Source organism: Sabethes cyaneus, chromosome 3 (genome assembly GCF_943734655.1).
Source record: "Sabethes cyaneus chromosome 3, idSabCyanKW18_F2, whole genome shotgun sequence".
Taxonomy (NCBI): domain Eukaryota; kingdom Metazoa; phylum Arthropoda; class Insecta; order Diptera; family Culicidae; genus Sabethes; species Sabethes cyaneus.
Genome location: NC_071355.1, coordinates 98133566 through 98149359, shown reverse-complemented (window position 1 = coordinate 98149359; position 15794 = coordinate 98133566). Strand labels below are relative to the sequence as shown.

At 37.8% G+C, this 15794-nt stretch overlaps 1 protein-coding gene across 1 annotated transcript; it reads left to right on the top strand.

Annotated features, from left to right (window-relative positions):
* Window positions 1-11456: 11456 nt before the first annotated feature.
* Window positions 11457-14566, top strand: LOC128743062 (sulfide:quinone oxidoreductase, mitochondrial). Its single transcript, XM_053839580.1, has 6 exons — window positions 11457-11757; window positions 11885-11990; window positions 12976-13401; window positions 13471-13680; window positions 13752-13938; window positions 14209-14566. The coding sequence occupies exons 1-6, from the start codon at window positions 11654-11656 to the stop codon at window positions 14508-14510; spliced, it is 1335 nt and encodes a 444-aa protein (XP_053695555.1). The 5' UTR covers window positions 11457-11653; the 3' UTR covers window positions 14511-14566.
* The last annotated feature ends 1228 nt before the right edge of the window (window positions 14567-15794 follow it).

Sequence of the window (15794 nt, the reverse complement as noted above, 5' to 3'; positions counted from 1 at the left end):
ATTTAAGAATGTACGTAATACATCAAGCGTTACTCCAACATTATATGTTTCTGTTTTTATCATAAGAACCGTTAAAAAGTGACTATCAAAGAACATGGGCATTAAGAATTTAATGCTTTTTATTAAAGAGGTTCCCATCTAAAGTTTTAATGTGACATTAACTATTTTGGACATTTGCGGGATAGTCAAATGGAAATGTCCAGTCACGTACACGTATCGCCTCCCCAAAATACATAAATCACCCTATAAGTCTATTCTGCGAATTTTATACGTAAAATTACATTTTGTAGCAAACTGTAACTTTTCCTTGGTGAATATAGCAAACGCGCAGTTAATGACGCACCACGCTGCCCCGACAGATCCTTTCACAAACGTCTTCCTGCGCGCCAGACTCCTAGTTGTTCGAATGCTATACGCACCAGCAAAAATGCCACACATACATTCGAGTGGATTTTTTTACTACCGCCCACCGAGCAGTAGGAGGCTCGACAATTGATGTACAATTAAATCAATCGATTGACTTGCTAATTCTCATATTACCGTCATTCTCCTTATCATAGAAGTCGTATGACGGAGCTCACTTAGTTTTCGATTAGTTGATTACAAGCTGGACGTGGACGAACATGCATGTAATGATTGGCGCATCCAAGGCATAAGCCTAAATATACACGCATACTGGAAAATCACGATTCAAAGGCTCGAATTAGTCTATTGTTTATGGTAGCAGGTCTAATTCTTGCTGCTATAATAAGCAGGAATGTTTTCGTCTATACGAAACACGAACTTTGACACATTATGAGAGGTTTCCTGTTTCCGAGAACTTTCGTTCACAACTCTTGCTTGCTGAAGAAAAGGTTGCTCGAAGCACAATGAAAATGGGCCGGAGGGCTGTAAATTGCCAATTACAATTTGAATGGCATCCTATTTTAGTAAATATAAGCGCAACAGTATATACAGCCACTTCGTCTGCCTTGGATCTGTTTTGGGAAAACCAAGAAAATGAGACTGGTAGTAGATGCTGGCGCTTCTGTCGGCCAGCAAGCGTTCTTTTGCGTCTTGCGTCGATGATAATCGCATCCCTGCTGATTCACAATTGACTGGAATAAGGCGACCGCTAACGAATCCTGATATCGACGAGATGAGCGATGTGCGGTGTATATATTCAATTGCCGGGTGTAGAAGTGGTGAAATTCATAGCAACAGTTGCGGTTGGAAACCGGGCATACGATTTAGGTCTGTTGGAAATGGACACTATCTGTTGCGTCGAGAACTTTCACATGTTTTATTCAGTTCAGGTGCTGAATCGAATTCATCTGCATTGTCTTGTTGACCGATTGTTTGAAAATTGCAAATTTCTAATACATTTAGATAAATACCTGTTTAATCCCTCCTAGCAGTGATATCATTTATTAATATTTTTCGGTCTCGGCTGTAAACTGACATGCTATTTTTTACTGAACGTTGATAAATAGATCGTTTCATTAGCGGTTGGCTTTGCTAAAATGCACTAAAAATTGAAAAATTCCTGACAATAACTTTAGTCATCTCGCAATTGAACATATGTAGAGCGTAGAATGTTTTACAGATAAAGGACTCAACACTGGAAAACATATGTATCTGTACATAATACCATATGTCAAACATAAATATAATCTGGTTCAAATTACACGCTAAATATATGTATCGAATTATGTATGTGGTGTTTCTATACAAAATACAAATGAATTTTATCAGTTGGTAAACATTTGTGTATGATATACCAATAATACTTCAAAATTCAGTTTATTCACACAGATCTTTCATAACGGGTGACAACTAAAATTTTGGAATTTTTTTCTCAAGCGGTCAAAAAGGACAAAAATACTTGAAGAAAATATGATTTAAGGAAATTAAAGATACATTGTCTACTGTTGAAAAAAAAATTAGTGTACATTTGAAAACGGTCCGTAATCGACTGTTCAGCGAAGCTTCCACTTGATGTCAGAACACGAGCGTTGTCAACTTTGCGAATGCATCTCTTGATTCTACCAATCAACTATTTGCAATTCGTGGCTCTCCAGCTATTTTTGTACACCAAGGAAATCTCAAAATCCCGAAGAAATCTTCGATTGGGTGCACTGAGACAGATTTATCGGGTCGTGGTTTTTAGGTACAAATGGGATCGAATGGGTATTCAGGAACGATTGTGTTTTTTGGCGTAAAGCAATGATGCTCTATCCGGCCAAAACACGTATTATCCATCATGATGTTTTTGTAGAAACGGGATCAAAATTTTCTTCAAATATTCGTCTGGTGCACATCTTAATTGAGAGCCGAGCCAAACCAGAGGGTTTGTTGTTGAAGGCCCAAGAAAGAGAATGCTGGCCTGAATTTTGAATGCTCGCCTGAATTTTGAATGCTGGCCTGAATTTTGAACTCTGCAAATGCACTTGACGGCATCTTTCTTGTTCCCGTAATTATGACCTATTCAAAATTCAGGCCAGAATGATATCCATCTGCGTCCATATTTTTGGCTGGTCTTCCACTACCTTGTTTACGAATAGTTGTTGGGCATCTTAGGATGTGGTAAACAGTCGAAGCCGCAACATATTTGCTTTCTAAATGTATACATATTGCCGAGATTTCAGTGGCAGTTCGTAGAAGTGTACAACGCGCTTCCGAAATGCTTCTTGTTTCGACGCCATTTTGAGCAAAACTGGGTAAACATAAACAAAACAAAAAATATTGACAAAAGGAGGGGAGAGAGATAGTTAACACATAACTACTCTCATATTTCTCTGAGCTCGTTTGTTGTTGAGTATAGGGGCCTCGAAAAAAATCCAAAATTTTAGTTGTCACCCATTATATGATTAATGTTAGATTTAGATATACAGTACCACCTCTCTAATCCGATAAATTCATGGCCGGATTATCGAATTTTGACACGATAATCCGGCAGTCAAACTAATGAGCTCCAGTTTCGAACTGTTCCTTTTGAAATATCGTCAAAAGACTCCAAATACTTGTTATTTACATAATTTTACGTAAATTGAAACGATTAAATAACAATTTTTATATTTATAACCGGGTGCTTCAACTGGTCGAATTTTGTCGGATTTTCGGTCAGTCAATTTACGCTTAAGAGTAGCTTATTCAACTTAAAAGCAAGGCCTAGAACCTAGGTGCTACATTCCGTTATCGAAACTTGACCTTCTGTTATCATATGACAGACTTCGCAGCGAGCTGTTAGAATGCAGGATAAGCTGGCCCTGCAAGCTTATTCAACTGTATTGTATAGCTAAAGCCAATGGGACAAGCGCTTGATGAGCTGGAAATAGGAAAATCGGGTCAGCATTTACCATGTTTCGTTGAAATCTAGTGAAATTTCAAAACAAAATCAAATCGGGGAATCAAAATATCATTGTTCATACACAGAAATAACCGACAAAAACGAAGAGCAATAATGCAGTTACTCTCTGCCTATAAAACAAACATACGTAGCAACCAGAATGTATCACGACAATAAAATAATAGGACAAACACATGTCACCTCGCACCAGTAAGCACGATAACTTTCGGTGAGAATATATTTTGATACACTCGCTCTGACAAGCACTTGGTTTGGTGCAGGTCGCCAGTCGGCTGGTTAAAGACAATACTTTATCAGCAACTTGTACAAAAAGGACCAACAGCCAAAAATTAGGGAAAAGACTAGCTTGCTTTGACCCAAAGTCTGGCGCATAATGCTTACCACTGGTAAAGTTACCTTGGTAATCATCAAACACTCCGGCTGCCAACACAGTGTGACATGATTAGGTTTACTTTTGTAGCGTATCTCTTTCGAGAGCAACAGCATAGTTGTCATGAAACATCTGTTTCCACGATAAGCAGTTACGAGATCTTGTTGTTAACCTAGCTTTCATGCAATAGTGACAAACTTTGACCATATATTGTCGCATCATTTTGAAGTAGGGACCAGCCACGTAGCCAGAAGGGGGGGCCCGGGGGCCCAATTTTGATTTAAACCGTTTTATATGCATATTTTTTCGTTTAGAACTACAATACATTAAATTTATTGTGATGTGTTATAGTTATAAGCAGTAAGATATGCATATAGAGTATTAGGAGCCAAGATAGGGCTCCTGGCCCCCACCTCTGGCTACGTGGCTGGTAGGGACAATATGTTTGTCTGTTGTACGTTCGTGATTTTTGATTCCCTGATAAGACTAAATGATCTTCAGCATTTTCATAGTAAGAATCGCTCAATCCCTTCCCTAACTTTTCTCTTCTTTATTTCTCTCCACATATATTGCCATCTCCCTATTTCAGCTCGATTGAGATGAACTGGACATTGTCGTTGTACCATTTTAGCAAGTCCTTCCTATAACATCATCTAGCTAGATCTGGTCAAAACATAACTGGATCATCATGAAACTAAATGCAGGATAAAATTCGTTTGTTGAGCCACTCTTTGTATACTTGCGAACTTATGGACTCATTCTGGTCAAAACATAACTGGATCATCATGAAACTAAATGCAGGATAAAATTCGTTTGTTGAGCCACTCTTTGTATACTTGCGAACTTATGGACTCATTCTCAACAAAAATCGTCGGTTTTTGTGCCACTGAAACCCTTCCGCGAGCAGAGTCAAAAGCTGCATATCCAACCACTTGGAGCGCCGCAAACGCCAAAATAAAGTGCCTCATTTCTAAATGAGCCTTAAATCAATACCACTCCCGATTTTATAAAAACCATTTATTTTGATTGTTTTATCAACAAAGGTACTTTTTTTAATCGAGTAAATATTAAATGTTTCACAAAAAATATTAAAAATGTAGAAATTTAAAAAATTTACACAACGGATCGTTTAACCACAGGTAAACCACAGATAGTGAGATTGTCTGTGGTTTAACTAACATTACACATACCTATAAATATAAATCGCACAATATTCATAAATAAGTTTCACAAAACCGGCTGTTGGTATGACTGGGAAAAACGCTTGATAAATATTCCATCCGGCTGTATAGCACAAATGCTAATTTTGGAGATCCAGTTACCGTGAGAAGCCATGTTTGTCGAAAATAGACATAAAGAAAGAAATTGCTTTCTCCGTGTTTATGCACTGAGTACAAATTATAGGCTTCTAGCTCCGAATTAGCAGTCATTCATAACATTTTGCTTTCCTCAGAGACTAATAGATTGGTTTCCGACTGAGGCTACGAATAACTGAGGGTTGTTTGTCAATTTACTTGTTGCTATCAAGTTTGTTAATGCTGTAAATTGTTTGTTGACGAGCAATAGTACTAATAACCGCATCGATAATCTGAGAATAATTTCATTACACTATTCTAACTCTTCTAAAATAACTTTTGAAAAAGTGGGCAATTCGCTACTATGCTACTATTATCAGATGGAAGTGTCCAAAGTGTAAATTAAAGTAAATTCGATGCATTAAACTGCGTCTAATTTCGTCTGCTGCAGTTGATCGTCTAATGATATGTAATATAGGCTTTATTGCTAACTCCCGTCGTAGTAAGGAGAGCCGCTTCAATGTTCATCATTCTTAGGTGGATTTAAAGAATACTCCAAAAGTTCTGCTGCTGATTTGACTCAAACACACTTATTTTCCGATCCGTGCCCTTTGAATTCACTAAAAAGCGATTATTAAAGCATTTTATTGAAATTACGCATCTGACTTTATACCTTAAATTCGTCGTACCGTTTTGAAATCCGACCATCAAAATTTTTCATCGTCCGAACTAAAAATCACAATGTTTACGAAGCTAGCGCGCATGTATTTGTGTAGGACGGCATGACAAATGTTGTTCTGCAAAATTTCTGCAGGTCATGCAAGTTTTTCCGGCTGCAGAATAACGACAATGCGTTGCGTGGGTTATTTTCATTGTATGAATGACTGAAATTGAAACGATTAGCCGACATTTTCTTTTTCGTCGCACGAAAAAACGTAGGAAATTTGGCTGCTAGGAATTCTTCAATGAAAAAAGCATTCAAATAGATCTCACTTTGATTGATCGCGTATGATAGTCAACAAACTAAAATATTAGGGAATAACTAATTTTGCATTATGTGTCTTAAAAATCGCTGATATTTTTAATAATTTGTGTTGGATAGGACGGGAATAGGCAATTACGACGAAGCAGCAACATACCCTACTTTTATACGAAACACTAATAGCGAATTCATAAATTAACCTAGGTTCGTGCTAACTCGAACCCGAAATTTATGAACGATACGGGCAGTTTGACAGATCGACCCGTAAACCGTAATGCTAGACAGTTTTAACCTGCGCTTCAAACTGAATGCTGTCAGTTTAACCGAAACGCAATCTCGGTTAGTTTATGAACGCTTTGACAGCACTTCGATTAAAACTGAGTGCTAATCGACCTGAGCCAGGTTAATTTATGAATTCGCTATAAGAGAAAGCGAACCAAGTTAAAATCTGAGTTCTCACTTTTTTCCAGCGCCTGCTGATTTCTTATAAGGAGTCCTCCAGTTCAATGTCATACCCCACCGGATAGAGGACATTCTAACGAACGCGGTGGTGTATAACAAGCATAATATTTTATCAAATTAGCGATACTAACGAGCATTTTATTCTGAAGTCAATCTGTAGCACATTCAATAATTGCCTGTATTTCTGCTTGAAAAACAGTCAGCCATTGGCCCATGGAAATTGATATGTCGACTCCGGAGCCCGTTACACCAGCTCCAACTTTGTTATTTAGTTTAGAACCATCAGTGTAGAAGATTATCAATCCTGATTGAATACTAGGCCCACCTGATTCCCACTCCGTGCGGCTTGTTTCTATCACATGGAATACTTGTTCAAATTAAATTGCCTAACCAACCAGTCCTCATGCGTTAATATGATATTAAGATACTGAGGTGGCCCCCAAGGTCTCCATCAAAGAACTTTTTTGTTCTCTTAAACCTTAGTGCAATTTTCTCAGCTTCTAGTTGAACAAATAAGTGCAGTGGAAACAAACTTAAAATAGTGTCTAACGCTTTTGATGGCGTACTGGTAGTTGCTCCGGTTATGGAGATTGTAACTAATCTTTGCAACTTCTCTAGTTTCTTCTGAGTATATTTAATCTTTGTTTTCGGCCACCAAACTGTTATCCTGGGTCTTATTATTGCTGTGTAGATCCAATGAATCATTTTAGGTTTCAGTCCCCATTTATTTCCGAAAGTTTTTCTACTTATCCATAAGGCATTCATAGCCTTATTTAACACTTGATCCAAGTGTAAATTCCAGTTTAATTTGCTATCAAGAATCACTCCTAGATATTTCACTTTGGGAGAAATATTTAGTTTTGTTCCTTCTAAGTACAACTCAGGTATTTTAGTTTTCCTTCTTCGCGTGAATGATATTACAGTAGTTTTGTGAGGGTTTATATAAAGGCTCTCATCTCTGCACTACTATATTGTAGAATCCAGCGCATGCTGCAATCTATCTTTAATAATTTTATAAAGTTTTTGTCCTTCCGGTGTTCGGCCACTAAATGGGGGGGGGGGGGCGAAAAATAAACAAAGTGAATTTTTTATTCGAGCAAAAAAACATGGGTTTTAAGTATTTTTATTTAAAGTTTAAACGTGAAAACCGAATCTATTTTTGCTTATAATATACACGTTATTATTTTCTATGCAAAAATTTTCGAAAAAAAGACAAAAACGAAGGAAAATTTTTTTGGACGATTTTCGGAAATTCCATTGTTCGAATTTTCATTTCTGTTTCATGCTAGAATCGTTAACTCAACTCGTACACTCATTTTTCGAGCTTTTCAGACTGTAAAGCCCACAGACAATTGATTTTATACAAAAAAAATGACTCATATCCTACAAATTATTGTTTTGCCCACCGATTTTTCAAGCCAATTTCCAAGGGTGAGGGGGGAGGGGGGGTGACAAAAACTTTAAAAATGATTTGCAATGGCCTAACTTGTTCATATTTCCCACGGACTATAAGTGCAATGTCATCAGCGAAAACAATTATTTCAAATTCTAACGCTTCAAGATAACAACAAGTGACCTTAACGAAGGTGAAAGAACTCCTCCCTGTGGGCAACCCTTTACAGTCTTTACCATGACTGTTGACATTCCATGGCTGCTAATTATTTCTCTTTTTTGTAACATTTGATAAATCCAATCTACAATAGCTTTATCGAAATTACGTTTTAGTATAACATATTTCATTGAAGTGTGAAATGTGTAAGACCGATCGTCGTGAAAATTTGAATGTAGAGGTTTTTGGGCCGGGGAAGGTTCTTATGATGGTTAGAGACTCCTCGCCCCACTAAGAGAGGGGGGGGGGGGCTCCCATACAAATCTATACCTATAAAAATGGATTTCTGCCTGTCTGCCCGTATGTTCCTCATAGAATCGAAAACTACTGAACCGATCGGCGTGAAAATTTGCATGTAGGGGTTTTTGGGACCGGGGAAGGTTCTTATGATGGTTAGAGACCTCTCCCCCCACTAAGAGGGGGGGGGGCTCCCATACAAATGAAATACAAATTTCTGTATAACTCGAGAACTAACCAAGCAAATGAAACGAAATTTTGCATGTGGTTGTTTTGGAACTAATCAACCAAATGGAACCAGTCCCCCGCAGACACTTTTATCTAGGTTTATTTATATTCGTAGGTCTATCAAATTTCGTCAATTGCAGTAAGGTTTTCGCTGATTTTGAGAAAAATTTTCCTTAATTGGGCTGATCTAATAAAGTCAATAGATGACATGAACATCAATTGAACTATTACCTATCACAGCACAGCCCAATTAATGAAAGTTTTTGTGAAAATCGGTTATAAGCTTAGTGCAATTAACGAAATTTGACTGTATTTGCAACACTTTTCTGATTTTGCGTTTCTTATGATTTTAAATTTGATTTGAAACCGCGAATGACTATTTTTAGATATTTTGATTGTATTTGTAGTAAAACAAGAGATACTGGAGGCATGTTTTGTTTCCCAATTTCGTCTAACACTTTTTTAAAGATATTCGGTGAAAATGCAGCACGTCAGCGCACTCCAAATTGCCGTTTCAAGGCACGTAGAATTTTTCACAATTTTAATTTTCATGGAGACGGCAGTAAACAAAACAACATCGTACAGATGCAAACGTACTTTGTACATACTGTCTATAACGATAACAGTTATCGTTACTATCTATTTTACTAGTGCTGCAAACCACTCCATATTGGAAGTAACAACACGAATTCATCATGTCTTCTCCAAGTTCAAAATATAAACAAAGCTCAAAGCTGCCATTTGTTAGTAGCTCATATGATGCACTAATTGTGTACAGGAACCAAACGATAAAAAATAATTTCTTGTCAATGAACTGACGCAACTTTGCACATCCATTTTTCCTACTCTGAAAGTGAAATTACTTTCCAATCGTATAAAAACAAGCAAAACAATTATATAATAGGTCAAACTTAACTAAACAATAGGAAAACGCCCCTTCTTTAAACCGGCATTGGCTACAAATGGTTATGTTTACAAACAAATGTTGATGCTCGATTTATCGAAGGCCTTCGATACCATTCCGCACAGCAAACTACTAGCCAAGCTATATACGCAATTCAACTTCTCTTCTGTTGCCGTGAGTCTGATATAATCGTACCTGTGTGAAAGAAGACAGATTGTGTTTTGTGGTGGTTGCTGCTCCCGTAGTGTGGAAGTACCATATGGAGTACCTCAAGGCTCAGTACTCGGCTCTCTACTATTCTGCTGTCATATCATATCAATCAGCGCCAGCAACCTGGGATTTATTTTTCAATGCGATCTGCAGTGGGATAGCTTGATAACACAACAATGTGGTAAAACCTATGCTAGCCTCTGAACGCTTTACTGTTGTACTTCCTCTGCATCGACTGCCGTTAAGCTGACGCTTTTTAAATCCTTGATCCTGCCGCATTTTCTATTTGGCGGTGTCCTCCTCATCCGGCCTAGCGCAAGCTTCTTCGATCGATTACGTGTGGCACTAAACTGCTGTGTGAGATACGTGTATGGACTGAGCCGCTACGATCACGTGAGTCACCTGCAACAGAACCTCATTGGATGCCCGATAAAAAACTTCTACGCTCATAGATCGCGCGTCTTTCTGTGGAATCTGCTAAAAACTCAGGCCTCCAGTATTCTTCATCAGAAACTGATCCAAACTCGTGGACGCCGATTGCAAAACCTCGTGGTACCAGCCAACAACACTGCATGTTACGCTGCTTCACTGTTCGTTCGAGGTGTGGTAAGCTGGAACTCGCTACCGCCCGAAGTAAAACGTTCATCGTTTTACTTCGTATAATCTAAAATATGATAAGACAATGTAATTATCGTGAATTAGTGTTAATTAGTTTATTATTTAAATTATTATTAATTAGAACCGGAAGTAGCAATTTTAAAAAAGATATTAATCTTACGCTACTGGACAATAAACAAGTAAACAAACAAATGCGGTAGAGCTGACAAAAGCGCGATGCGCAAAAGTGTTGCAAGTAACCCCTGTGTTGCAAGTATCCCCGGATGACGGTATATTAAACCATCTATGAACTCCTCAGAAACTTGAAAAACTCAGGATTGTGACAAAGATCATCCGAGATTCACGATTTATGTACAACACAGTTTAATTTGTGGCAATACGAAGTTTGTCGGGTCAGCTAGTATGCATTTAAAAGAATGAAAGTCCAAATAGGGCCCGGGTTCACACCTCTGGCTAGGTGGGTGGATCGCGCATGATAGCCAACAGACTAAATATTAGGGAATAACCTGAGGAATAACTAATTTTACATTGTGTCATAAAAAATGCTTATTACGACGAAGCAGCATCAGACCCTAAGTGCAATGGAAATGCTTTTTAAACTGTTGTCAACTTAAATCTATCGGATAATTTGTTAGATTAGATTGGATTCTTTATTTCAAAGTCATAACCGTAGGCTGAATGGCTTTGCAGTTTGCAGTTTCGTTCTTTCAATAATATATCACGGCAAGTATACGGTCCTGTCTCGTTATGATATTTATCTATTTTCTTACATATGCACAAATCAATAATAGAACTGAGAATGACACTTTACAAAAGATATAAATTGCAAATAAAACAAGTCTTATATTTAATCGGACTACCCAGTTCAGCTGCTAGCTGAATAAATCATAGTAAGCTCATATGAATTAAACTTCACATGCCTCACATCACAGCAAACAGCATAATATCGAGCAACTACAGTTTTTTCATTTTCAACTTACAGACATCGATGTCGATGAATCCTGTCAGCTTGAATCTACTCTATAAAGCTTTTTCTACAGTGCCATCTATCATAAACAGCTCGTACTCGTTCATAAAAAAGCTCTTGCTTATCGCGATTCAAGGTCAGTTCACTAAACAAAGCTTGCTTGCTGTTTCACTACGGTTTGTTTCACTTCAAAGAATGTCAGTCTCTTTTGCGTCGACCGTCGGCGGAGCAATAAAAAACGAATTGCGTGCGTGTTTATGATTGTGTCCATGCACCCTCCTAGCTGGGCAACAAGAAACCGAAAAGACATCCCCGTCGATCAGTATTCGTCCAAGCTCTACCCCGAAAACGTGTCGTTAATTTTGGACTAGTGTATATACGAATTTTTTTGAGTTGCCGGGCTATTCATAATATATTCGATAATGAATTCGATTAGAGTCTGTAACTTGATGCGGTATAATGTGCTAAAAGGAGATGTTCTATTTCGAGGAATTGCTACGTCCAACGTACTCAACGATAATCACAAGTAAGATATTTTGGATATTCAAATTACAGAATAATATTCATGATCATGTGAATTTTTTCTGTGTTTTGTAATGATTGCGGTTCGCTTCTATGTCTTGCAAATAACAGGGAATATCTCTACATTGTAGATGCAAGGTGCTAATCGTTGGGGGCGGAGCCGGTGGTTGCTCTGTTGCCGCAAAATTATCCAACAAATTAGGCCAAGGGAAGGTTATCATTCTGGAACCAGCTGAAGTAAGTGTAGATTTATTATTCTTTAGTGCTTCGGGGAATTCCCATTTAAGCTATTGCAGTGCTAAATATAACTTCTTTGAATGATAGCAACCGCGAACCGTGCCCACAAGTGCATGTGTTATCGGTAATATTTGATTAGCATGAAACCTATTTACTATTGTATATTTGCAATATGCAACAGGTTTGTAGTAATCCCGCTTCTAGCCATGGTATCAATCAAGATTAGTTTTTTGAGTGCTAATTGTTTTAGATGTGGCCAATATATGAGATACTACTCGTATGCTGCAATTTTTTTCTGCAAGTCATCATGAGATGAAATAATTTTCTTAGCATCGAATGCAGACAAGAAAATGGTAAAAGCGATACATAAAAACGCGCTGAACTGGTTCTCTCCATTGCTTACAAAATGACAGGTGTTGCCCGAATGCTCTTCCACACATACTTCGTTTAAAAATTAATGATTTGATTTTCTCAAACAGAATGTCAGTCCTATCACTTCCAAAGTCCACGTGGCTTTTCGGTAGTAATATACGTCCGCTACCTTCCAAATTATACGAGTATCGATTTATATCTTTTATTTGTTCTTATTTGAGGTACTGTCTTCGATTTTCTTTTACAGACATATTTATTGTGACCACAAACAATTGTTCTAAAAAAGTTCAAAAACTTGCTCTTCTTTCGATGCGATTTTTGACTGAGGATATGCATTATAAACAAAATTTTGTATTTTTTAAGAAAAACAGACATGTGATGTATCTCTTTTAAGGTACATACTCAGCTTTTGTCGCAAACAAGCAATTATAAAAATAGTATAATTAAAATGAAAAGTTTTGTCTTTTTCCATTGACAATGAGACTAATAATTAAAGGTCTTCTGAAATTTTGGAATCTTTCACCGGTTCAAATAAAAAAACTGCCGAAAACTTTAATGTTTACAAATTAATATTACAAAGAACCATAGATTATACGCAGATTACTTTTTTTAGAATCACTATTATCAGCCAATGTTCACACTAATCGGCGGTGGAATAAAAACATTAAACGACAGCTTTCGACCGATGTCAAAGGTTCTGCCAACCCTTGCGCAGTGGGTAAAGGATTCTGCCGTAAAGTTTGAACCAGAAAATAATACCGTCTACACGGAGAAAGGCGATAAGATCCAGTACGAATTTTTGCTGATTGCCACAGGTGTTCAACTGAATTACGATAAAATACCAGGCCTTGTAGAGGCCCTTTCGATTCCCAAGGGTAAGGTCTGCTCGAATTATTCTCCAAAGTACGTCAATCGTACTTTCGAAGCACTACAGGCGTTCAAAGCTGGCAACGCCATTTTTACCTTCCCGAATAGCCCCGTCAAATGCCCTGGGGCTCCACAGAAGATTATGTACATCGCTGAACATTACTTACGTAAGGTAGATACAGGACAATACTATTAAGTTACTAAAATACAAAAATATACTTTGATTTCCCTTACACTTTAGAGTAAAAAACGGCAAAACGCAAACGTGATCTACAACACCTCACTGGCGGTCTTATTCGGTGTGAAACATTACGCCGATGCTCTTTGGAAAATTGTCGAGAAGCGTAACATTCAGGTCAATCTACGAACCAACCTAGTTGAAGTCCTGCCCGGTCAAAATAAAGCCGTATTCCAAAATCTTGATAAGCCTGAAGAAAAATTTACTTCTGATGTAAGAATACTTATTTTAGCAAGAACGAATTATGTATATTTCATTTTTCCATAAATTGCGATATATTTTAGTTTGAGTTCCTGCATGTTACACCACCTATGGGCGCTCCGGATGTATTAGCTGCCTGTAAGAGCCTTGTAACGGAGACAGGGTTTGTTGATGTAAATAAGGATACTATGCAGCACTTGAAGTTTGACAATGTTTTCGCTATCGGTGACTGTGCAGCCAGTCCAAACTCCAAAACCGCCGCCTCTGTCGGTAAGTCACTGCGAGTGGTTTACCCTTACGGTAACAATGTAAATCGTGGATAAAAATGAAACTCTTCTTTTTGTTCTTCGGTTTATCTATTATTCTGACAGATGCGTGTTTCACCTTTGACTTGCATGCTTCATCACTGCTATGAACCCATAAACGAAATGGTTGCAAAACAAATATTGATGAAGCCTGCGAATTGATAGTAAAATATGTATCTAGATCCTAATGTGATAACAAATAAGTTGTAGCTCTAATGTAAATCATTCTTTTCAGCTGCCCAGTCTCAGGTTGTATATAAAAATATGCTATCTGTAATGAATGGACATACACCGGTTAAAGTGTTTGACGGTTACGCTTCGTGCCCGCTAGTGACAGGCTACAACAGCTGTATTCTGGCGGAATTCGATTACAGTCTAACACCACTGGAAACGTTCCCCATCGATCAGAGCAAAGAACGCTATTCGATGTTCCTAATGAAAAAAGACATTATGCCGCCCCTCTACTGGCACCTGTTGCTAAACGGATTGTGGAATGGACCTGGTTTTGCCAGAAAATGTATGCATTTAAAATTGTAGTCTGAATTGGTTGTTGAGTGTTTTGTGAACATTGTGTGAAAAATACAAAAACTCGTTGCTTGCTGAAACTTGTTCTTCAATGAGAATTTACGTTCTACTTCATCTGAATTTTTGATACAGACAATCTAGCTCTTGATATTTCTTACAAAACGAGTAGAACTAGACAACACTATAGGCTAAAAGAATCTACACTGATGAAGCTCCAAATCGGTATCGAAACGTTGGCGTAAAAAGAAATTTAAGTGTCTGTTATACACCCTTATTCTGTATTTCGAACGAATCTTTATTTCGTTCGACTTGTTTCGAACGAGATGTTTTGCCCATTTGATTTTGCTGGCGGAAATTTCGTTCGAAACAACTTTCGTTCGAAATACCAATCCGTTCGAAATATAGAAAAGCGGTGATAATTCAATAACAACGGCGAAAATTCCAATCATTCGATACACATTCAGGGTGTTAGCTAGCTTGGTGCAAATATTTCAGGGGATGATAGGGGACCACATTTGACAAAAAAATCTTTATACGCATGTAGTCAATTCTGGGAGGCTCCGTAGCCGCAAGGTTACCGAGTCTGCTTTGACAAGCGAGTGGTCGTGGGTTCGAGTCTTAGTAAGATCAGGCCATTCGATGTCAAACGACTTCAGTATGGGCTTATTCTCAGGCCCTCATTTACCCCTCCTTCATGCCAAATTCTCTATGATCCCCATAAAAGCACTCTTGACAGTGCAAAAAGTTACTTTTATAGTTAAATTTACTGGTTAGCCTTGCCAGGAATGGCTGTAATTGGAGACAATACTGGCATTGAGGAGTAAGGTGGGTAAATTGGAGATAGCATTGAAGGAAGGGTAAACCCCACTATACACAAGCACACATAAAAATTAATAATAAGCATATCGCTCATTCATTAGCGAGTATAGCATAAAAAAATTCATTAGCGAGTATAGCATAAAAAAAAAATAAAATCCTTAGAGTTATTAAAAGCAAAGGCCCCAAATTGCTACCTTGAGGAACTCCATATTTGTTGACAAACGCGGCCAATGGACTGAAACCGAGTTTCACGCATAGTACTCTATTGCTAAGAGATGAGTTTTCACAAAATACGCTAGCAGGTCAGTATTGTTGACATCAATCTGTTTCATCTCTCTCATTTGAAAAATACACGTGAAAATTAACTCTAACAGATTAGTACAGACGCATCGACCAGGTGCCAACCCAAGCCGCGCTGAACAGTGGATATGTAGTTTTTAGTACTGGTTGGTAAGTATTACATCACTAGTAATACCG

Excerpts from the sequence above, each read along its gene's own strand:
- LOC128743062 (XM_053839580.1), top strand. The coding sequence starts at position 11,654 with ATGAATTCGATTAGAGTCTGTAACTTGATGCGGTATAATGTGCTAAAA. Across the intron at positions 11,758-11,884 it reads GTACTCAACGATAATCACAA|ATGCAAGGTGCTAATCGTTG; the intron begins GTAAGATATTTT and ends TCTACATTGTAG. Across the intron at positions 11,991-12,975 it reads TCATTCTGGAACCAGCTGAA|AATCACTATTATCAGCCAAT; the intron begins GTAAGTGTAGAT and ends TACTTTTTTTAG.